Genomic DNA, 25,544 nt, shown 5'->3' on the forward strand with positions numbered 1-25,544 from the left:
CATCATAATCGATCACGTTCGCTATTGTCTCGCGTGAAAATCAAAACAATAGATGCGCGGGTGTTTAGTGATCAGTACATATTGTTTTGTTCTTTGCTGAGTACTGTGTTGTTCTCTGCAGAGAAGAACATTTATCAAGACAATTAGATGATCGACATTGAACCACAAAAACCACACATCAATTGGTGAGATCTTTCCAATATTATTTATTTATAAATAATTCTACTTCAGTATATATTTGCTATATAACTGCATATAAGTTGAAAATTCGCTATTTTCAACATCCTTTCATCTATTGGAAGCTGCTTCAGTTCTGGGCTCTTTCTAAGTTGATGAAGGGATTTATAAATGCTTGCAAGGACTTGGCCAGGTGTGTGGAGCTGAGTGAATCCATGACATTGTAGATAGTAGCGACATCAGCAATGTCAATGGATATATTCAACTTTGCAACTCCATCCAAGATTTGTGCAAGTATTCATGCTATGCTATGCTATGCTATGCTATGTGAGGCAAGTACATTGATACACTATGCCCAAGAAGTCGAGAAAATTTTCCCGACCGGAACGGAAATCGAACCCGCCGTCTCCGGATTGGCGATCCATAGCCTTAACCACTAGGCTAACTGGAGACCCCACAACCTTATTATAGCTAGCTTTCATTTGACGTGTTCTGATACTTATAAAACAACGTCTTCAAAAAAACTAATTTATTCATAACTGTTCTGATGAGTGGCTTGAATGAGTTATGTGAAGTGAGAAGAATAATTGAGTAGTGAGTAAGATGTGAAAATTATAGGACACTGCTGAAGCTGCTAGGGTGAATTTCTCTAAATCTTTGACGTTTGGTGGACTCATTTGTTTCGATTCACACTTATAGATTTTTTTATTGAAATTGAAATACGAGCTTAGTGCGCTGAGATACATGCTAATTTAACCATTCTTTTGCGTCACTTTGGGAACAGCTCGCTGGCGTAGTGTACAGTTTGGGTCAAAAATGACCCTAATGTCAAAAGAGGGTTAAATATGACTTGCTGGTGATATTCCTCCAGGGCATCCTTCTCGAGTTCCACCAGGATTTTTTTCCGGAATTATTCCGAAACAGCCGTCAGGATTACTCCAAAAATTAATTCAGCGATTTCGCCGGAAAGTTTTTCAAGGACTCCTCTAGGAGTTGCTTCTAAGGTGCCTGAGAGAGATTCTTTAGAGATTCTTCCAGGGATTAGGTCTAGATTCCCTCACAAGTTCTTTTTGGGATTCTTCCAGGAGTTTCATCTGAGATCCTTAATCGACTGTGAGATTCCTCCGAAAATTTATCTCGCGATTCTTCCAGAAATTTCTTCTGAGATTCATCCAGAAGGGATTTCTTTTGGAGTATTTTTACAGATTCTTCAAGTTTCTTTTAAAATAAATTCATCAGTTTTTTTATCCGGGATTTCCACAAGGACTTTCCGGAGAACTGAGCTACTTCTGGAAGAATTCGTCAAGGAACTCGTGTAGAAGTTTCATAAAGAACTTATGGAAGAATTCAATGTGGTTCGTCTGGAGTATTTTCATAATAAATTCCATTAAAATAATCTTCTGGAAGGAAATCCATAATTTCCATTATCAGGCATACCACCAAATCTAGTAAATGCCATCAAAGAGCAATATATAACTATGTACCCTAGCTCGGCTTCATGCAAAACAATTCATTATCACTTGCACTTAGTGAACATGAACGCGAATGTGTTGTGCATTGGCATCTAAGCCGAAGAGAGATAGATTCGCGAAAAAGGGAGTGTCCATGGTCTATGCTCGGACTCAGTTAGACTTTCTATTCCACAGAATCGTTTGTTGTGGCTTCCTTGGTAAATGCGCCGGTCTATCAAATACGGAGTCATGGGTTAAAATCCTATCGGAATGCGATTTTTTTCATAAGTTCATCTCTCAATTTGCCAATTATTTAGCAACTTTATGTGTCTTCTACTTACAAGATTTTTCTAGTATCTTTGACAACTATTTGCAGTATCTCGGATGAAGCTTCTGGAAAAATCCTGAAGGAAGGCCGCAAGAAATTATTGAATTCTTCAATCCCGATAAAAAAACTTCTGAGGAAATTACAAAAGGAACTTCTGGAGGAATCCCGGGTGCAGGAGATCCCAGAGGGTTTTCAGAAGAAGTTCCTGCTGAAGTTATGAAGGAAATCATGAAGGCAGGACATAAAACAGAACAGAAAAAGAAGGAGTTTTACACTATTTCAGCAAAAGGTACAGGGGCACCGAGTATCCTTGGGCACTAGTTTGCATGAAGGAATTCCAGAAGTAGATATGAGAGGAACCCAGGATGGAACTCCTGGACGAATTCATGATGGAGTTAATGGTGGTATCCCGGGAAGATATTCAAGATGCAGGATTTCGTAGATGCAGAAAGAATTATTGGGCAAAACCCAGATCTCTCCAGGAATCCCAGAAGGAACACCTATAGGAACCAGGAAGGAATTCCTAGAGGCATTCGAAAACAAACTTCTGGGGAAATCATTGGATTCTTGATGGAATCTAGGAAGGACTTCTTCAATGAGTCTTAGAAGAGAAAAATCAAGAGAAAACCCAGAATAAACTCCAAGAGAAGTCCCTGAAAAAATCTCTGCAAAAAAATCCGGAAGGTGTTCTTGGAGGAATCTCGGGAAGAACTTCTGGAGACATCATGAATGAAACCTCTTTAGGAATTATATAAGAAACTTTTGGAACCATTCCAGGAATTCCTAGTAAATCCCAGGAAAATCTCTGAATGAGTTCCCTGACTAGTCCGTGAATAAACTCCTGGAGATATCCTGGAACAAATTTCTGGGGAAACAACGGAAGAGATTCCTATAGTTATCCCAGAAAAATTTCTCGGAAGAATCTCAGAATAAATCCCTTAAGGAATCTCAGAAAGAACTTCTTGATTACTCAGAGAACTCAGAACAAATGAGAAATCCCAGGTAGATCCTTTTAAGAGAGCACAGTAGAGGCCCTTGGAAGAATACCATCAGAGAAAACTTCTGAAGAAATCCCGAATAAATTCATTGAAGAATCTCAGAAGGAACAACCTAAAGAATCTTAAAATGAACTCCTGGGGTATTCTGGAAAAAAAATCTGAAAAAAATCGTGAGAGGTATTTATAAAGCTTTCCCTGAAGAAATTCTAGAAACTATTCTGGAAGGAATTCCTGGAGGAAACCAAGAAGGATCTCTTGGGGTAATCTCATCAGCAAGTCATATAATAAAACACCACAAAAATCAATTTCAATTAGGCTACCTGAGAAAGGCAAGGAAATTTCTCAAAGACCAAATCGTAAACAGCTTGGCCACGAAACATCACTCTAATACTCACTCTCTCTCAATCTCATAATCATACTCACCTTAGCAATCGAAGCCTGCAGTGCTCTGTGTCTTATTTTGTTGGTTTAGTCCCATGGCAATAAGCATGAGTAACTACGATCTATATTTCGTCATGCACACGCACATGCTGCATATACACATGTTATCTCCCCCTTATAAAAAAGATCATAAGATGCAAGTCAATTTTATGCCGTCGTCTGTCACCGATTGCCAGCGAGTTCATGGGACAATATCAGGCTGGATTCATTGGTGAACGCGCCGTCCGCCAGGTGTTGCAGAAACACCGCGAATACAACGTGCCCACAAATCACTTGTTCATCGATTTCAAATCGGCATATGATACAATCGATCGAGACCAGCGCTATGGCAGATAAGGGGCTGTCCATAAACCACGTGGTCATTTTTTTGGGACTTTTCAACACCCCCCCCCCCCCCGGTGGGCATTAGTCCATACAAATTTTTTTATTTGTCCATACAAAATGGTCATTGGCCGAACCCCCCCCTTCCCCCCGACCACGTGGTTTATGGACAGCCCCATTATGCACGAATATGGATTCCCGGAATTAACTGATACGATTGATCAAGGTAACGATGGATCGAGTGATATGCGTAGTTCGAGTATCAGGGACACTCTCGAGTCCCTTCAAATCTCGCAGATGGTTATGGCAAGGTGATGACTAATCCTGCTTGCTGTTTAACATTTTTAAAAGGATGCAATAAGGAGAGCGGGGATAACAACGAAGGGAACGATTTTCACGAAGCCCGTTCAGCTGCTAGGTTACGCTGATTTTAATATTAAAGCACGTACATTTGGAAACGTACATCCGACGATAGGTTGCTGTCAGACGAATCGAATTAGTCACTAATGTGTGGAAGATAATGTAAATGATAGCAAAGGGCTCCAGGGAGGAATCACCGCGCCCGCCACTCCGAATTTCTATTGACATTAATGAAATCGAAGCGGTTGAAGAATCCGTGTACTTGGGCACACTGGTGACCTGCAGAGATATGCAAAGACGCGTTGTGGCAGAAATTCGAGCTTACTTTGGACTCCGCAGAACTCTACGATCGAACTAAGTTCGCCGTCACACAAAGTTAACTATCCACAAAACGCTGGTTAGACCGGTAGTCCTCTATTGGTACGAAGCATGAACCCTACGTGCAGAGGACCGACGCGCCCTTGGAGTTTTAGAACGGAAGGTGTTGCGTACCATCTACGGCGGAGTGCAGATGGAAGACGGGACTTGGAGAAGGCGAATGAACCACAAGCTGCATCAGCTGCTGAGAGAACCTACCATCATCCACACTGCGAAAATCGGGAGGTGGGCAGGTCACGTCACCAGGATGACCCGACTAAAATGGTTCTCGAGAGTCATGCGACCGGTACAAGAAGACATGGTGCGCAGCGACACGCAGCGACAGCGACTTGCGGAAAGCATCTGAAAGTCTAACTGAAATAAATTTTCAGAGCATTCGAGAAGACTTTTCAAGTATGGGTTTATGAATTGCATCATTTTTTTGTTTATTGTGACAGTTTCATGTTTGTTTTCCAATTGCGATTCAAATCCTATGTCGTGTCTTCAGCCGTAATTTCTAGTATTTTACTTCATTCTTAGCCGCCGAGTACACGGGGTCAAATATTTAACAAAGAATGAACTGAAGGGCCAACATTTGTCTGATACTAATGAAAATCTGATCGTGCCAAAACATGTTTTAGCAAAGCATTGATTTGTTTTTTGGTAATTTAACATTTCGTCAGGGTCAACTATCCCTGTGTACTAGCGGATTAATGGGAGATAACATTGCAGAGTTTCCTCAAGGTGGATATTCCTTTTCAAGTGGGTTTATCACGTGTACTTTCGTAAGAAGCGGTTTGGAATCTTTACAAGGGCCGCGCGGTACGTTTTCCGTCCCGAAACCATTATGATACGGAAATATCGATTATATTCAACTCTACACTCAGCGAAAAAAACTAGCGAAATTCATCGAAATACCTTATGAAAATTTGCTATAACTAATTCTTATGGATGACATAATAATACCTTATGAAAATTGATCGTGCTTGCTATGACAAATTTCATAAGATAGACTTATGAAAAGAACAAAAAAATCTTATAATGTTGCAGACTGGATTCGATCCATGAACGTCGAGATTACCGAGCCCGTGTTTTATCCACACGGCTACCGACGCTTGAGAAAACCATGATGCTAAACATGAATAAAAGCCAAGCTGTGAGACGGTTTTACGTCATAGAGTGACCTTATGAAATTCATCCGAATCATTATGAATTATTTAAAGGCTGTTTCATAAGTTGGGCCTTATGGAAATCTTAAGGTTATTTGGCTGAGTGTACTAGTACAAAACCAATCGTCTAATTACCGTTTAACTGAAATTGTATCGAAAAACAGTTTTGCCGGATTTCCGCCAGAGACTAACTCCATGTAAACAAGTTCGCTGAACTGTCAGTGCTCGGCTTCGTGACATCTTCTTGCGGTATCCTTTTGATTTTAGGAGCATCCATAAATTACGTCACGCAAAAAATTTCCATTTTCAACCCCCCTCCCCCATATGTGACACTTTTTTATATGAGACCTCTGATTTTTTGTATGGGTCGTCACACTTTGTTGAACCCCTTTCCCCTCATATCGTGACGTAATTTATGGACGTTCCCTTTCGCTAAAACTTACGTATTTTTTATCTCGCAAATCAAAATACGAAAATATTTGTCACTTGCGCACCTTTATGTTGATACCTTGTTAATGTATACCAGCTGGTCTAAAAAAGTGTATAAAAATTTAAAATTTTCCGTGTAAAAAGCGTGATTTCAACCGCAAGGTGGCGCACCGATCAGCGTTGAAAATTTGCCACTTTCTGATACTGAACATGCACTTCCTTTCCTTGGCAGCGAGCTAGTCGATCAGGTGGAGGTCGATTTGCGGACTCTTCGTAGAGTGCGGAACTGGAGACACATAGCCATGGACCGAGTAGAATGGAGACGACTCCTACGTACAGCACAGGACAGCCATGACTTAGTCTGACCGGCAAGAGGCTGGTAATGATCCCAAAGTCTTAATATGCCGTCGAGTAAATCCTTGACAGTATTCTTGTCTTTAGCAGACGTGTTTTCCTCTCATCCACGCCGGGTTGTTGGATCCAAACGAGAACTGAGGAGTTCTACTTATACCAGATTCTTTATATTAAGCAGCCTCAGCTGCCTGATCCAGGTTCGCCGTATTAAAGCCTTCAACTAGTCGTAGTAGTTCTCCGAAAGATTCCTTAGCTATTGATGGTAGTTTCAGCAACATTTTCACTTGCCTTTTTTTTTGCAAAGGTTTGCTATTATTGTAACGTTTAATGACAAGATATTTGGAGTACACTGCTCAAATTTTATCTCTCTTTTTACTGGCTCACGCCTTTTGATCCATAAAGAAAGCGCAAAACTAGACAACTGTCAAACAGATCTGGCTGAAAATGTAACTCAATTATTACTATGCGGAAGCAAGCATCAAGTTACATTTTCAGCCACGTCAAAAAAGTTGAATTTGAGGTCCGTTTGCTCCTTCATGAACATTTCGCCTAGTAACGTTACTGTTGGGGCAAACTACTTGTTTGCCAACAGTCTGCATAATGATGATGATTAACCTGTGCTTGTTAGGGGAATATCTGTAAATAAAAAGAAAATCGCGTTAAGTACTGTTCCTTTGAATTCCACTAAGAATTTGCATCCTTTGACAGATACGTATTTCGACCTCAACTGTAAGGTCGTCTTCAGTGTCTTGTACTTGACTCGACTCAAGTCAAGTCAGTCAAGTACAAGACACTGAAGACGACCTTACAGTTGAGGTCGAAATACGTATCTGTCAAAGGATGCAAATTCTTAGTGGAATTCAAAGGAACATTTTTTTTTTTGATTTTATTTTTGTGTATTTTAACTAGTTGCTAATTCTACACTCATTCAAAGGAACAGTACTTAACGCGATTTTCTTTTTTATCTGCATAATATGTTTTTACATTTTAACCACGTTTTATATGCGTTAAATATAAATGGCAGTTGCAAGCATTCGACAGATATAACGATTGGGAATTGAAGAAATGTGAGGCATATTCTAATTACGTATAGAAACCTTCGAAAAAATGTAATATTTCACCACCTATTAAATCATCACCCTTGAATATATTTTGGTATTTTATTTGACCTTTCTAAATAGCACAGAGCATTTCATTTTACAGCTTGTTGTTGTTGTTGATAATCATTTATATTTGATTCTGTCAGTTTTTGTTGATTTGCCGCGTAGCTTTGTTTTTCTTTCTGCTATTGTGAATTATTTGCATCGGTACCAATCCATCAATTAAAAAATGTGTAACCGACACCCCACCCTGGGAAGGAAAAGGGGAGCTACGGTTTTCCCTCTGTAATGCTGGATGTTGCTTTTTTATTTGTTTATAATGCTTGTCTGTGTGTGTGTGTGTTTGAAAACGCGCTGCATTGTTGCCTCTGCTGTTTGATTACCAGTTGATTTCATGTGTTTTTCTTTTATTTTCCTCACCATTAACAATAAGCCCTTACATACATAGAAAAACAGAAATTATTCGTTGCGAATAATTTAACGTGTCACCGGGTCTGGTTTTGTGTCTGATCATTGTTGATTTTTTCGTTTGTTTTTTTTTTTTTGCTTTTTTCACCACCAACCACTTTTGCTCTACGATGAATTAAATGTTCCATTTACGATCATTTTATTTGTAATGTTTATATAGATACAGTATGCTTGATAAATAGCGATTGATTTCTGTTGTTTCACTAACAATACTTTAAAATACGAGAAAAATAAATAAAAGTCAAAGTCGACACGTCGATTTGTTTGCGCTTGGTTGCTGTTTTGGTTTTTGACATATAAATGCGGAGGGGAAATATATAAAAATGTGGAAACGGGTCTATTATGATCTTTGTATGCGGGGAGTGATTGTGTGCCTTCAGTATGTCTGTCTGCATGTGAGTGTATGTGTTTGTGCTCGACATTTGATTAATCTTTGTACAAAATTAGGATTTCAAATAAGGCTACCTAGGCTAGAGTAAAACACGAACTAATACAGCAGTGTTACCGATGATAAACTAAAAGGTTTCTTTCCCGAGATGGTTTATGCTAACGATCACTATCACTTGGTTGTATTTTCTAATGCTTGATTATAAACATAGATTTATCTGGAAGAAACTAACCCGGAAAAATACTAAGTACTTCCATGACGTTTGTCTGATTATAAGTGTATGTTTTTTCATATTCTCATTTTATCAGTTTATACGTAAGTAGACTTACTTGTCTATAATTTAGATTCCTTTCATAAAAACACGAAACTATTCACATTATCTTAAGTACGAGTTTACAGTAGTATTACGGATTTTCTTTACAGTACGGCATAATTTCATTAAAAAAGTTTGACTTTTCCAATCAGATAGTCGAAGAAATAAGAAATCAAGAGTTACGTCGTGCCGTTACACTTTACCATACGTTATCGTAGGCGTGGCGCAACTGAATACATTTGTGCTAAATCGGTTGTACTAAACATCACTCACACTTTATTGTTCCTAAAATAAATTATTAAAAATTGCAATTTGTTTAACGAAAGTTGTACAAAACTGGTTACGGTTTTTGCAGTGTGCAATTCGATATTGTTTTGAGATCCAGGTCTAGTCTAAGAGTGAATAATTTTGTAACTGCTGAATTTGATTCAACTTTCGAAAGCCTGACACAAACTTTTGTCTTTTCAATGACCAATAGAATGAAGAGGGCTCTGCCTACAGTTTTAATTGATTCTTCGTATCCATTTCAAGACAAAAGATCTGTCAAAGACTTTTGATAGCTGATAGAATTGAATTTTCACGTCTGTTTTTTTTTTTCTACTTTTCATCTGTCATGTTTCGTTTCCTGCTTTTCAAATAAGTCAATCATTTAAGAAGTACAATAAATACAGTTTCATCTATCATTACCCAATCTTGATTTCAGTTCGAATGTTCTCTTTTGTTCATTTGTCGCTTCGTATAAATCGCTCGCCTAGCTTCCAATCAAAAGCCGTCTAATTAAAACTAGAGCCTCGGAAATGCTGTTGTCGTTTCACCAACTGTCTCGTACTGATATCTACTAATCACTCAGTGCCGTTTGTTCGCTCGTCCGGAGTTGCTCTTAGTGGTATAATTGCACATACAGGTTTCCCAGCGTCGTCGGAGTGGGCCATGACGCCAACACCTTCGACAACGACGACGTCATGGCCTGCTGCTGCTGCTGCGGCGAGAGGAGTAGAAGAAGAACGAGTGCTGTTGCTGCTGATGTCGAGAGCAATGAAAAGATTAGCCCTAATTGCTGGAACTAAGTGGCACTGCTGTACAGTACGGAGTTTTTGTAGTAATTGGAACGATCTTGGAGTGGCCCTTTGACATCGCCCTCGGCCGCCTGCTGTCGCACCTTGCGCTCCAGTTCCAGCTCCTGGGCGAGCGATTCTGCAAATTTGAGGAGAAAAAAAAGAATGATACAAAATTAGATCACAACCACCGCGCGTACAGACATCGAAAATGGTAAATCTGGAATGATCCCATTTGAAAGAAACGAAAAAGAAATGAGAAACTTTTCCTCGACTCATCCCCAATCGCTCAAGGGGATGGATGATGTGATGCTCGCTATCGTGATGGCACGCGAGTGCGAATGACACCTGGCTGATGGCTTTTGGCAGTTATAAAAATCAAATTGCAGAGCTTTGTTGCGAAACACTCTCCTGATGGTAATCTGATTTAAATATTCATCTAAACGTCTCGGAGTGGGATGAAGCAAAGAATTGCAAAAAAACAGTAAGTCGATGCAAAGAACAAAACAAGAAACGATTACATCAAACAGAATTGAGTCAGTCAACGGAGGACACAACAACAAGAGTACAACGGTGTCAAGGGACTGATTTGTGATGGAAGCCAGTCTGGAGTGGGTTTATGTTGCTATATTTTTTTTAAGTACATACGCTGGAATGGGTACGTTTATGCTATGCAGAAATGAAGCAAAAAATTAGACAGACCAGAGCACACTTGAAATGTAGACACGTGGGAGTTGTTGATGTGACATGATTTTGTGGTTCAAATTCTCTTTGAGAGACATGAGTCGTTCTTGTGCATGCACTTGGAACATTCGGTTTGATTAATCATCTAGGTTGCTGACATTGAATGTCCGAAAACTATTTGCATATAACGCACAAAGATTCTGATTTGCATTATGGATTATTTAATTATGTTGCATAAGGAAAACTTTGTACCGAAATAAAAATTATTTATATATAAGAGTTCTTCCGAGCAGAACAAGATAAGATAAGAGGTAATTGGCATTAAATGTTAAGTAGTTCTGGTTCAGAATCCTTAGCTGGATTGGTTTCCCGAGCAAAGGCGGATAACAAAATGATATCGCTTTGATAATAAACTGTGTTATCAGTGCTATCATTTTTTATTTTTGTTACCGACTTTTCCAATTGATTAAAATCAGATGATAACAAATTTAGTTATCGATAATTTTGAAATACCAAATAATAACAAAATATGTTATCAGTTTCCAAGCGCATATTTCAAAGCTTTCCCAAAATTGAGAGTCTGATGAACCTCGAATCTAAAAATAGATTCCACTTATCACCTTCGAAGCGGCGGTAGTACGAAAGTGTAGCTTTTAATTACTGTCACTCTCACTAAGTCCCGTTGGTATAGGGGATATCGGCTGCGACTGGCAAACACTCAATCAGGACTCGAAATCCCCTGGGTGCAATGGTTGAAAACATGGTTGTGCATTATTAGAAACTTTTTTCAATCGTTGACGATTTTGATTTATTACTATTTTGGTCGATAAAATAGCTCTGAGTAATAACTAATTGAAAACAAAATCAGTTATCATTAAGCTGTATTGTTTCATGTTGATAACTAAATGTAATGATTAACAAAATTAGTTATCAATTGGTTATCAATTTGAACTCAATGATAACTTGACTTCTTATCATTTTGGTATTGTAGAAGTAAATTTGAATTATCATTTTTGTTATGTTGTTATGTCTTAATTGAAGATAAATGAAAACAAATTCAATTATCAAATGAATGATAATCAAGTTAAAGAACTTGTTATCATTTTGTTATCCGCCATTGCTCGGGTCAGTAACTCGAGTATCATTTTCTCGCAGTTAGTCAAATTTACTGAAAATGCCGAGCTGACACTTACCTAAGTGTCATTTGCTCAGAAAATACTATTCTTGGCATTTTACAATTAGGTAAATGGATCTGAGAATTCTGAGCAGAATTTGCTCTAGGCTCTGAGTAGCATCAACCTAAGTAGGATTGGCGTAGAATCTCGAGCAGAGTTGGCTCAGAATAATGCTGCTCGCCTTTAATCGTAAACGAAATATGCTCACTATAATAAAAAGCATTTGCTAAAATTATGAGCAGGATTTTCTCACTATCAAAACCAGGTAATCACATCCCTGAATAGAAAGTACTCGAAATCTAAAGTAGGATTGGTTCAGAATCCTCGGGTACTGTTTGCTCAGAATCCTAAGTAGAATCTGAGTAGAATTTGTTCACAATCCCAAGCGAAACTTGAATAGGTACGGTCCTGAGCAGAATTTTATAAGTATTCTAAGCAGGATTGGAGAGATATACTGAGGCGGTTTAGCTCAGAAGGCTGTGCAGGATTTGTTCACAATCTGAAGCAGGTTTTGCAGTAATCCTGAGCAAATTGTGCTTAATTGTGCTCATTCTGCGAATAGAGTGACGTGAGAAAAGTCGGAGTCGTATATCGAGATGAGGAATCCCGTCTCGAATGAAGTGACTCGCCGTGTAAATCAAATGGAGAGTCACCTCATTCGAGTCGAGATTTCTCACCTCGATATACGACTCCGACTTTTCTCACGTCACTTCATTCGCAGAATGAGCACAAATGTCTTGAGCAGGACTGGGTTACAATTCTAAGCAGAAATTTAAAGGAATTGACGATGAATCCTCAACTTGATTTGCCCAGAATCATATTTGATATTTGATGAATGAACTCCGTTCATATGAATAAATCTAGTGCTGTTAACCCTCGAGCGATCGCGCTGTTGTATTTTGTACAACACGTTGAAAAAATCTCACTTTTTGTATTCAGCATTAGCGTCGTGCTGGTGGGAATGGCCAACTGCGTGAGTACCGGAAGGTTAATACTGATCAGATAAAAAGCAAACGTTATGGTTGTGGAAATAGTGCAGTGAAAATGGCCTGAAGAGGTGAACTTCTAAGGACGATGATTCTAATCGTGGGATTCTAATGAGTCTATTCTGAGGCCTAGGCTTTCGAGTCAGGAAAATGTCCAAGCAAGAAGACCTTCAATGTATATGGAGTAACATTTCCCAGTCAACCAGTCATCGTATAAAATGTGGTATAAGATGTTAAAGTGGAGGCGATATGCATACATTTTACATGCGCCAAAATGGAGGCATGCACGCATATGGCCTCCACTTTATCATCTTATGCAACATCTTGTGGTTGTCTGGGTTACTTGTGCTCATTCTGCGAATGGAGTGACGTGAGAAAAGTCGGAGCCGTATATCGAGGTGAGAAATCTCGACTCGAATGAGGTGACTCTCCATTTGATTTACACGGCGAGTCACTTCATTCGAGACGGTATTCCTCACTTCGATATACGACTCCGACTTTTCTCACGTCACTCCATTCGCAGAATGAGCACAACTTTCTCAGCAACGTCACTCCAAACGGTTTTTGCTTTACACTTACAACATATATGGAGGAGTTGGCGAGATATCACCGTTCTATTATTTGGTTCAACTGTGTTCAATGACGCTGTACAGTATGGTTGGCCGCTGCAATACATGTAATGCATCTCTGATGGCTTGCAAGTATTGATAGTGACAAGAAAAATGATAAAAGTTGTCGATTTTATCGTTTTCTATGATTCTTCCAAGAGATGGCTGTGTAATGTGTATGTTTTTACTAGACTAGATTAGAACTCTCTGAATTTACTTGAAAGAAACCATGAAGGAACCTTTGAAAAAAAAATTCTTTAGTATTTTTTTGGATAAATACCTGAAGGAATTTTTGTGGAAATTTCTGAAAGAATAATAGAAGAAACTTGGTATAACTATCGATAATGCATGCAGGAGATTAAGCAGTTTCTAGAGGAATTTCAGAGAACGTTTTTGGAGGAATTCCTCCAGAGGTCCCTGGATAAACTTTTGAGAAAAGCTATGAAGGAGTTTCTCAAGGAGTTTCTAAAATAATTAGAAAGAATTATTTAAGAAATCTCAAAAATTTCAATGGATGCATGATGAAGAATACTCTAAAGGAGTTTTAAGAGGAATTCCTAAAAGAACATATGCATTTTAGTCTCAAGGAATGTTTGAATAAAAAAATCTGAAGGATCATTTGGAGGAAATCCTTAAAGATTTCGTGGACGAATTCCTAAATATTTCAGAAGCAGTTTCTGAAAGTTCCTAGAGGGGATTTTCCGGAAGGAATTGTATTTTTTTTAATGTCCATGAGGATAACTCTAATCTTCTACAGGAAACCGTGGAGAAATTATTAAATAATTTTTTGGAGGATTTGCCGAATTAAGGAATTCTTGTAAGATTACAAGAAGAGTTTCACTAAGAAGTATTTCTTACAAGTACGCAAAAATTCTTTCATAGATTCATTCAAGAATTCCAGGAATAACGTTTCAAAGAGTTCGGAAATGAATCTACATATGATATAATTTGTACATACTTGTTGAAAATACTGAAAGAATCTTTGGAGAAATAGCTGGAAGAAAGAATTGCTGTAGGAAATTTTGTAAGCATTTCCTGTTGGAATCATCGGATGCCTTTCTGAAGGGGTGTTCATGTAGAAATTTGAATGAATCCATGGAAAAAAAATAAGCGAAAAGAATCTCTGAAGGAACTTCAAACGTAATTCTTGGAGGATCTCCAGAGGAATTCTTCTCTTGAGGACTCTTGAAGGTTTTCCTGGAGGGTCGTTAGTAAAAATTCAAGTGGGAATGTCAAGAAAGCTTTCGAACAGATCCCTGTAGGAACCTCAAGTGCAATTCCCAGAAAAACTATCAGACAAATACTTTGATATTCTTCAGAAGCAACAAAGCTGCTGGAGCAGATCAACTACTAAGCATGTTTCTAAAATGCAGTAGAGTAGCACTGGTAAGACCACTACACTGGGTCATTACCTAGATGTGGGACGAGGAAGTATTACCGGAGGAGTGGATGGAAGGTATCGTGTGCCTCATCTACAAAAAGGACTACAAGTTGGATTGCGGGAACTACCGCGCGAACACACTACTGAGCGCTGCTTACAATGTACTCTCACAAATTTTAAAACGCTGCAATGGACCAGATGTTCGCCATCCGCCAGGTGTTGCAGAAATTCCGCGAATACAACGTGCCCACACATCACTTGTTCATCGATTTCAAATCGGCGTATGACACAATCGATCGAGATCAATTATGACAGATTATGCACGAATACGGATTCCCGGGCAAACTGATACCATTGATCAAGGTGTGGGTGGTGATGTGCGAAGTTCGAGTTCGTATACCACTGACAACGACACCAGCAGAGAAATTCCTCTGAATTGTGCAAAGCATAACAAAACGAACTTTGGACTCCGCAGAACTCTACGATCGAATAAAGTTCGCCGTCACACAAAGTTAATTCTACAAAACGCTGATTTCACCGGTACCGGTAGTCCTCTATGGCCATGAAGCATGCAGAGGACCAACGCGCCCTTGAAGTTCTCGAAAGTAAAGTGTTGCAGACCATCTACATACGACAGAGTGCAGATGGAAGACGGGACTTAGAGAAAGCGAATGAACCACTAGCCATATCAGCTGCTGAGGAAACCAACCATTGTTCCACTGCGAAAATTGGGAGACTACGGTGGGAGGGTCACGTCATCAGGATGTCGGATAGCAACCCGGTAAAAATGGTTCATAAGAACAATACGATCGGTACAAGATGTCGTGAGCTAGGCGAGTCGATCAAATGAATGATGATTTACGGACCCTTCGCTGAGTGCCTTAGTCTGACCGGTAAGTATGAAATACTTCACCACTAATTTACACAATAAGATATATGGCTATGCTAGTGCTATCAACGCTCTAAAATTTCAATAGCTACACAGCTTTTGAGAGAAAATTTGTTCGTCTGTTCTCTGTGGTAAAAGAATCGATAAACTCTAGAGAATAAACGCGCTATTTCTTGAGGAAAAAATGAAAAAAAAAAACTGAAACGAGCTCACTAATCTATATTTAGTGCATCGCTTTTTCTCCACCTAACAGTTCTTTGTCAAATTTGTCAAATGAGCCACGAAAAAGAGCATCCCCCCACAAATCTTTGACGAGCCAAAGCGTGAAATTAAATCAACTTTCTTCATTCTGTCCGTGTTTATGATATCTCACTTCGGCATATCATTGCCTCCCTCAAAATCCCGCCATTATTCCACCGTTGACAATGACGCTCTCGTTCAATAGGCCAGCAATAACAACAACAGAAAAGAATTTCTGCGGCACATACCTTTCACCTCACACCCACATACTTTCCATAAGCGACCGCGATGGAAGTTTGTAAAACCCGACAGGTAAAGAAAGGCAATGTGGCGTAAGAAAAAAAAAAGTTACTTTTTATAATATCTCTGTTTGCTTTGTTGGGTCTGGCTGGAAAGACTCCCGCAGGCATAGAGGCCTGCTGCTGCTTCTGCTGCTGTGGCAGCGGCTGCCGAAACACACTTGATGGTGGAACAGAACATTACCAAAACGCGCGTGTGATTTTCGGCTTTCTTCCGAAGTTTCCAGTGTCAGGGGGTGGGGGTGTGGGGAAGCAATAATAAAATCGCAGCCATCGTCGTCGTGCTAGTACTTACGAATGCATGAACTTTGACGACGATGATCCACAGAAGGTGGATTGAGAAGGTAGAAATGTTTTGTACCCCCCGAGGGGGGCGACAAAAAAATTACTCCTCCCACCGAAATGATCAAAACAGAATTCGTTCGTATGCAGTCAGCAGTGTGGAAGAGACACAGACAGGAGAGCGAGCCACCCCCTTCGCGAGTAGAGTCGTTTCGTGTGTAGCAAGCATTATGGCAAAGCAAAGAGAGTGTGGCCCGCCGTCCGTCGGTAGTCACTTGAATCGTGGGTCGCACTGTCGGCATTAAGGCGGAGTGGAAGGTACAGAGAAATGAATAAATTGGATTATGTTTATGAAATAACACTTAATACAAATATAGGAACAAGCCGAATGAAAAGGCGCTTCTCCTTTGTCGATTTGGCAGGGTAGAGAATTTTTCTTTTTTCGCAATTTCGCACCGAGGGGGTGAGTGAGGACTACGGCATCGTTTTACATATTTTTTTCGCTTCCCTTCCGCTGCGACAAACGATACCACCGAGGAAATTTTCTTTTCTTCACTTTTAATATATATTTAAATTTGAGCACCAAAATGCTCATTTGTATCGACAGCGCACTCGAGTCAAATGTAGCGAAAAAGTTGACTGCATTTCAGTAGGCCGGTAATGGGTCTTGGTCGGATGAGAACACATGGACGTAATAAGGATTGGAATCGCGAATGATGCATCAGAATCAACTTTTTTTTTGTAGACATTATACATTTGGCTAATAACATGAAACATGATTCGCTTATATTTCAACTAATAACGAGATTGTTTTTTATAATCTCGAATAATCACATCGTTATAAGACGAGTTTGGTGGTCTAGTAGTTGCTACCGCTTATGTTTCAGATGCAGAAGGTCCTGGGTTCAATCCCTGGCCCGTCCCTTTCCTTCTACTTTGTATCTCTCTATCCACTTACTCTATACTCTCCTCTCTACATATGCAACTCATGAATGTTCATAGCCATAGCTTAGAACCAGAAACGGTTGCAAAGCCATTTCTCTTCATTCCAACTTTCACAGCACAGTGTCAATCTATCAGATAACGCCTACGAGTTATGCAATCAAGCCAACAGTGCCGCTTTAGTAATAATCGCACTAGTAACTTAAGCCTGGCATCCACGCACCAATGTGTGAACCGTCTGCCAACCATATCCCACCAACACTCTGACATCCGCATGAGTTTGTGCAGACGCAGAGGTATATTCGTTCTGATGTGGATTCGAACGATTGCAATCATCACTTCCTTCCCCTTCCCCACATTGACATGCATGCAACCTGACGTGGCAGGCGCCGTTGTCTCCTAAAAATAGAAGATCACCAACGCTCACACACTAAAGATGCCTGCTAGTCCCCTGCTAGCCTGTTAGAACCAGTAGATTCCTTGTGTGAGTGTAGCTGGTCCGGCAATACTGGAGTAGCATCTACGGACGGTCAATCAAGCTCAAGCTCGAATAAACACATTGTTATACACTCCCGATTAAAAGCAGTAGTGTCATCGAGGTTACTCTAAGATACTCACTGAGTAACCAGCTCTTCTAATCAAGACATACTTGTTTAATCACAGTACGAGACTACTTTTTACTAAAAAGCATCACTTGACTCAAGCTACGAATTAGCTATTTTCACACAAACACAGATAATAATCTTTGGGGATTTATGATTGGACCGCTCCCCACATGTAAGAAAAAATCTACAAAAATTGGAATTATTAATCTTACTTCAATAAAAGAAAACCGATTTTTCTCGCCCTCTCAACTTTCTCCCCCATGGACGTGTTAGAAAAGCCTGATTTATGCTATTGGAAATTTCTCTCTTGCCCCCTAAAATTGCGTAAGTTGCCTATGTGATTATTCTTGAATGCCTGTTTTAGAAATTTTACCTATGGAATTTCTTCTTTATGACATTTTTTTCAAAAATTATTTTAGAAATTCCCTCAGAGATCTTTTCAGAAATTCCCTTTGTTCAGAATTGTTCAAAAATATTAACCCTAGGTTGAATAGGAAATTTATTTAGGGCTTTAGAAATTCCTCCAAGAGTTTCTTGTGAAATTTCCACGAAGGGTTTTATTGAAAAATCCTTCAAAAATTTCTCCTTTCTGAAATCGACAATGATTTTTCATAAGGGCCTAACTGACTTGATCGATTTCTCTTCGTCGACTCTCTCTTTCGCTAATAACTTGATTAAAACGAACAAAATCATTATTCTTTTTGTTTCTATAGCAAGATGTAGTCATCTCCTTCGCATTTCAATCAAAAATTTTGGGAAAACTCAATACACATTCTGTAATAACACAAAGAGAGGATCGATGAAGAGAAATCGAAAATGTCAGTTAGGCCCTAATGAAAAATCAGTGTCGAAATTTTCTGTTTGTGGATTCCTTCCGAAACATTTCGAGGGATTCTGTTGTAAAATTCTTACATGGGCTGCTTCGTGAAGCTTCATTTGAGATTCTTGAGAAGTTAAGGAGTTAAGATATTTTTCAACACGAATTTCTTCACAAACTGTTTAATATTTTTTTCGAGAATTTTGTGCAGGGAATATTTTAAAAATCCCTCAAAGTGTTTTTTTTCTGGAATTTATCTAGGGATTCTTTTAGAAAATCCTTCAGAAATTCCGTCATGTTATGGTGTGTTTTGTTTATCTTCTAAAGTTTTGTTTTCAAAAAAGTTTCTACAAAAGTTTTCGAGATTCTGCTTAAGAAATACCTTAACAAATTCTTCGAAAATATGCTGCAGGGATATTGAGATTTCGTTTTCCAAGGATACTTTTTAAAATTTGTCAAGTGTTTCCTTCATAAGTTGGATTTCTCCAAAAATCTTTATAGAATTCTTTTAAAACTTCAGATGTAAAATTTAAGAATTCTCAGCATTTTAGTAGAGATTCCTCCTTGCATTGCTTTGGAATTCATCCAGAGGTTTTTCAATAAGTTTCTCAAAGAGTTTTATTAGAAAATTATACAAGGATTTTTCAAATTTTCTTCCAGATATTCTTTCAAAAACCTTTCTGAGATTGATTCGGAAATTACTCTCCAAAGATTTGCTCAGAAATTCTTCGACGAATTCTTTTGGAATTTTTTCAGACATTCTCTGATTTTCCATAATAAATACTCCAGGTAATTCTAAAGACATTTCTGTAAATTTCTCGAAATTCTTCCAGGTATCCTTCTGTCTCTAGAATTTCCGGCATGAATTTCGTCTAGAACTCCAGTCTTTCAAAAAATCCCCCAGGAAAAATTTTAAGAAAATCTTCCACGAAGTCCTTCAAAAAAAAATTATCCAAGAATTATTTAAGGCGAAACTGGATCCATTTCCTCATTTTTTGGTTTTTGATTTTTTTATAAATAAACGAAGCAATATTTTCAAAATCGGTTTTCGTGCACATGTAAAGTATGGATCAGGGTATCTCCAGTTTTTTTTTGTAGTGGAAAATGTTTTTCATTTTTGCAAAAACCATTTTTGAATAAAATATTACAGAAAAATGGTTTCTGCAAAAATGGAAAACAATTTCCACCTAAAAAAAAATTCAGAAGATACCTTGATCCATACTCTACATGTATACGAAAACCGATTTGAAAATTTTGCTTCGTTATTTAATAAAAAAAAATCCAAAACCAAAAAAATGAGAAAATGCGTCCAGTTTCACCTTAAGTAAACGACGCAGAGATGAGTTTCTTCAATAATTTCTCTAGTCCTTTCAGAAATTCTTCAAGAGATTCCTTTAGAAACTTGTTCATAGATTCCCCTTAAAAATCTTTAATGGATTTTTTTTCAGAAATACCTCTTGTTTTCTTCTTCTTCAGTTTTCTTCAAAAACTTCTTCATGGATTCCCTCAGGAAACCTTTCAAGAATTTCTGCTGAAATGAATACATGGATTCTTAAACTCCACGAAGGATTCTGTTAGAAAATATTCCAGGAATTCCTATGGAAATTATTTAGGGATTTTTCTCATAAAATGTTTCGGGATTTCAGAAATTGCTCCAATGGTTCCTTTCGAAATTCTTTCAGGAATTATTTAAGGTTCAATTGTGAATTGTAAATGTTCCAGAATTAAAAAAGCACTTTTTCCCAAAATGATCCACAAGTCGAAGAAAATAAGAATGTCAGATTGTTTATTTAGTTAATTATGGCAATCCGACTCGCTGGTTTTGTTCGGTTTTTCGTCATTCTGGAGAAAAAGGCTATTTCAGTTTTGGATAATATTCCTTTATGTATTTCCTCAGATATTCAAGCGTTCGATTTCAATAGGTCGTTAATTTACCTAGAACCCTAAGCAGATACGATCTAATCAAATCAAACGCCAGAATTATTCAAAAATTTCCTTCAAAGAAACCTCCAAAAAATTATCCACGAATTCCTCCAAAATTCCTTTCAGAAAAAAAATTGATCTGGAATAGTGTTAATAAATTTCTTTAAGATTTTGTCAAAAAAAAAATACATTAAGAGCTTCTGTTATGCAAGCGTTTCTCAAAGAGTTTCTTAAAAAATCGTCTTTTTATTTCGTTAGGATTTTTTCTTGTATTCCTAAAAAGTATTTCAAATTTTTGCTCAGAAATTGCTTCAGTAATGCAAATAGAAAATTCAAAACATGACTTATAGTTCATATATTTACAAAAGATCCACGCGTGTGATTCCTGCTATCATTTCGCAAGTGATTCTTACGGAAATACCTTTGAAGACTTCTTGAGTATTTTAGCAGTGATTTTTTCAATTTTTTTTTCATTTTTCCGGAAATCCTTTTAGGGATTTATTTACACATGCGTTTCTCAAGTTCCTACAGAAGATTCATCAGAAATTACTTTAATTACGGATTTTTTCAAAAATAACTCCAACAATTCCTTCAGAGACTTTTTTTTTAATTTTTTTTCTGTATTCACGAGATTTTTAGCCCTAGGTTTCTGTGAGTTTGTCGGGAGTGGGATTCGATCCCAGGTCCTCGGCGTGATGGTCATGTTTCTTTCAGTGCAATTTATGATTGGCACAGTTTTACTAACGCATTGCAGAAAATATTTTATTTTTTCCAGAGGACATTTAAAAAAATGCATCACAAGTTGAGTAAGATATATCGCAGTATATTAACCCTTCAGGACGCGCGCCGTTGTAAAAAGTACAACAGTACCAGGCATCCTAGCTAGTCGTATACAACGCGAGCACGGTGCTGTTTAGCAATCAAACAGACGCGCATCCTGAAAGGTTAAACGGAAATTTGTTTAAAATAAATTGTTCAGGAAATGCTCCTTAGATTTCTTAGAATTGATCGTTCAACAGAAGGTTGACCAAAATTCCTACAAATTGAATATGCTGCTTGCTTCAGGAATATTATTGAAAAAATGATAAGAAAATACGATATTACTAGATGTTACTAGAAAATCCATCAGCAGTTTTATTTTTTCAACATTATTTAATTAAACAATCTTCTACCTAGCTTCTGACAAATTCCCCAACAATTATAAATTATCTGGACTAAGTAATGATGGAACTTCGGGAAGGAAATCTGGCAGAGTACATGAAACTTTCAAGACATATGAGTATACAGCATTTCTTCATTCTAAAATTTTTCCAGGATATCTCACGTACGCCGCTTGATATCCTTCGAGAAGTTTAATAAGCATATTCGCCAATATTAGCATTCAAAAATATTTGCAAACACTTTTCAGTAAATCTATTAAAAACGTCTTTTGAAATCACTATAAATGCCTCTAAATTTTGTTTGACCTTTGTAAAACCACTATGTTGATGGCACTCCTGGCTCTTTGGGATTTTAGTGGTACACCGAAAGAAATACTTTAAGCTACACTTGACGTTAATTTAAGAATATTTAAATTTCCATTTCATTTCATTAGGTTTTAGCTAGAAGAATTTCTTGCGCGCAAAGTTGTAAGCAAGCTCCATACTGCAGACAACCTGTGACTTTACAATCCCATGGAGAATTGTATTGAAAGCTGGAGATCGTTTTGTTATAGCGAACTCGGTCTAACAATTTTTAACTGAGTAGATACTGTTTCTTGAGACGGAAAATTTGAGAAAATCCATCAAATTCGCGATAATTGTCCTCCATCTATGTTCTATCTAATGTTAATTTTTCACAAACATCAATATAACAATTTAAGAAATAAAGTGAGACTTAATTGAGAATATTCTAGAATTATAACTGCGTAGATTCATCCAAAGATACAGCCCAGTTCTGCTAACGCTTCTGATTGGGAAAGATCCAACCAGCACGGACTGAAGAGAAACAGAAATAAAATGGATTGATGCAAAATTGCAAAATGATTATGAAAATGGATCTAACTTCGTTATGTTACGATTGACATCATTATTGTCATCATTTGTTTTGTTCCTGTCCCCGGGTCGGGTGTTCCATTTCTTCCGAGATGGAATCAGGAAAAAGTGGCTTGTTTTTCTTGTTCCGGGCCAAATGTCACCACCGAACGACTGCCTGACTGGCTGTTATGCAAAAGCAGCAAGTGACAGCGCAGATAATAAAAAAATACTCCCGGCTTCAAGGGTGGTTCGCACACAATCCAAGTGCAAAGCCAGAAAGTAATAGCAAGCTTCAGCGGTTTTCAATAGCGCTGATAACGCGATTTGCTGAAATGTCTACAAATGCATGCGACAGAAATTTGCATACCGCATCGAGAGTGGAGTGCGAAGATTGGAAAAGCGTTGAAGAAAAATTGCTGGTACCAACTTCGGTTCGGTTCGACGCGGGGGTAAATGGGTCGTTGATACAATGTAGTTATGGCGCGGGGCAGGTTGGCAGGTTTTTTTTTTCTTTCTTGGAGAGTAACGCAGGGGAAATGTCTTTTTGATATCATCGGTGAAATTGGCATGAGGGAAACGGACCGACCGCCAACCGGAACTAATAAAATTATGGAGAAATTATGGTGCCAAAGGCGAAGGGTCGTTGACTGAAGTTAAGAACGTTTTGCGTTTCGTTTTCCGCATTGTTCTCGGATGTAAATGAGGTCAGAGAAATGTAATTACAGTTTGAAAGTGAACTTCCGTAGCTGGTTTGGAGGATGATGTATAAGTGTTTCAAATTCAGTTTTCGTTAATCGATTCTACTAAGTGGCTACTGAACCGTTAAAAAATAACTGTAAGTATATCACTGAGATAACACTGGGTATGACATAACAGCGATGTTTTGTGTGCCTGAAAGGATGAGATGCCTACCATAATAGGATCGTCGAGTATGATTTTCAACAAATCCAGCAATTCTACATGCTTTGCTGAATATATCCGGGATGTTGCTGAACGGTACTCAAGACTGAAACACGAGTATTGAGGGTAAACGTATCGAAGAATTAGGAATGAGCATCTTACTGCGTAAATAGTATCGATCGGAGGTAAGCAGTACTATCATGGTAAAACCAGGGCTACCAGGGTAAAACTCAAGCTATCTAAATTTCTATACTGGTATACCTTATGGAAGTGACTTCCAAATTGCGCCTAATTAAGAATTATTCTGGGAAACCTCATTCATAAATTATATTCTCACGAAATGTTTAAGCAATTACCGCGAAAGTATCATTCTTGTAGGAATTCCTTCAACGAGTTTAGCTAGAAATCTTTAGCAGATTTCTCCAAGAATCAATTCAGAAATGTATTTTTTTTAATGCACCTTTTCAACATTTTCTTCCCGATTATCCAGAAACACTGCAAAACATTTCTTTAAAAATTCTTAAAGGAAGATTCTCGTAGGTTTCCATTGAATGACTCAAGAAAGAATTCCTTCAAAGATTTCTCCCATATAGCCGAGGCGGTAAACGCACGGGTATTCAGCTTGACCATGCTGAGGGTGACGGGTTCGATTCCCGGTCGGTCCAGGATCTTTTCGTAAAGGAAATTTCCTTGACTTCCTTGGGCATAGAGTATCTTCGTGCCTGCCACACGATATACACATGCAAAATGGTCATTGGCAGAGGAAGCTCTCAGTTAATAACTGTGGAAGTGCTCATAGAACACTAAGCTGAAAACAGGCTTTGTCCCAATGAGGACGTTACGCCAAGAAGAGAGAGAGATTTCTCCCTGTATCCCATAACAATTCATTCATGTCCATGTGTTTCTTTTAAAACTTCTCCTGAAGTGCTCCTGGGGTTTCTTCAGGGATTCTTTGGAAAAAAAAAACTTCTTCAAAAGATGCAATTCCAGGAGAATTTTTTTCACAAAGATTCCTTTAGGAATTCCCCTACGATTTTTTTTTTTCAGAAGTCCATAACATTTTTCCAGAAGCTCTTTTTCCAGAAATTGTTGGAATTTCTCCAGAGATTATTATTATTATTTTCCTTACAAAGGTTTTCCTTAATAAGGTTTTCAACCCTTGGTTGGTTCGCCTCAAATTCTCGAGGTATTGCTTAGTATACTCTGGGATTTCCTCAGGCATTTGTTAAGAAATTCCTCTAGAAACTTGAAATTCTCAAGAGATTTTTTTGGAATTTCCTCTGGGAGTTACTCCAGATATAGCTTAGGGTTTATGCACAATTAGGAATTGCTTAGAAATTCAGATTTTTTCGGTGATACTTGAGGAATTCCTCCAAAGATTCTCTAGTTCTTCCAGATATTCTTTCAACTTTCTACCAGTCCTTTGTCGGCAGTTTCTTGGGATTTCTACAGTAATTTCTTTACAGGTTTCTACAGGAATCTCCTAAGCAATTTCTCAAACAATATGTTTTTGGGTTTACTTTCAGAGTTCCAACAAAAATTTCTTATTTTTTTTAAATACATTTATGAAACATTTTTTAGAAGTTTCGCATTCCAAGGATTTCTCCAAAGACACATTCAGAAATTATTGCAGTATTTTCGTCCTGAAATTCATCTAGATTTCTTTATAAATCTTCCTAAAAATCTGCAAAGGAGATTGTTTTAGAAATTGTTTCGAACAATCCTTCAAATATTTCTTTTAAAATTTCTTGAGGTATTTTTTAAGAATTTCGTCATTTTTGTTTTGTACATTTTTTTAAAAAAATTCTGGGAAAATCCCTGAAGGATTATTAGAATCCTAAAAGAATTTCTCAAGTAGAGTGTCCTTCCCGGGACATCCCGGGACAAGAATTCCCGGGATTTGAGTGATTTCGGGATTTCCCGAATCCCGGGATATCATTTCAGAAATCCCGACAATCCCGGGAATCCCGGGATGAAGACAATTTGTAGATAAAACTGCCAAATATCAAGGCAAAAACTTTATCTGGCCATTTTCACTTTCGAAATATGAGCGGTTTTCTCACACACCACCATCGGGCTTTGGGACACT

General features: G+C 38.1%; 1 protein-coding gene across 13 annotated transcripts in view; it reads right to left on the reverse strand.

Annotated features, from left to right (window-relative positions):
• Positions 1 to 7,530: 7,530 nt before the first annotated feature.
• Positions 7,531 to 25,544, reverse strand: part of LOC109398296 (dachshund homolog 2) — a 140,077-nt gene continuing 122,063 nt past the window's right edge. For all 13 annotated transcript variants that reach the window (XM_062849113.1, XM_062849108.1, XM_062849112.1 and 10 more), the window contains one exon: positions 7,531 to 9,848. In XM_062849113.1, the coding sequence (XP_062705097.1) occupies positions 9,718 to 9,848 (131 nt within the window). In that variant the 3' untranslated portion in view covers positions 7,531 to 9,717. The remainder of the gene's footprint in view (positions 9,849 to 25,544) is intronic.

This window comes from Aedes albopictus, chromosome 2, assembly GCF_035046485.1.
Source record: "Aedes albopictus strain Foshan chromosome 2, AalbF5, whole genome shotgun sequence".
NCBI classification, from domain to species: Eukaryota; Metazoa; Arthropoda; class Insecta; order Diptera; family Culicidae; genus Aedes; species Aedes albopictus.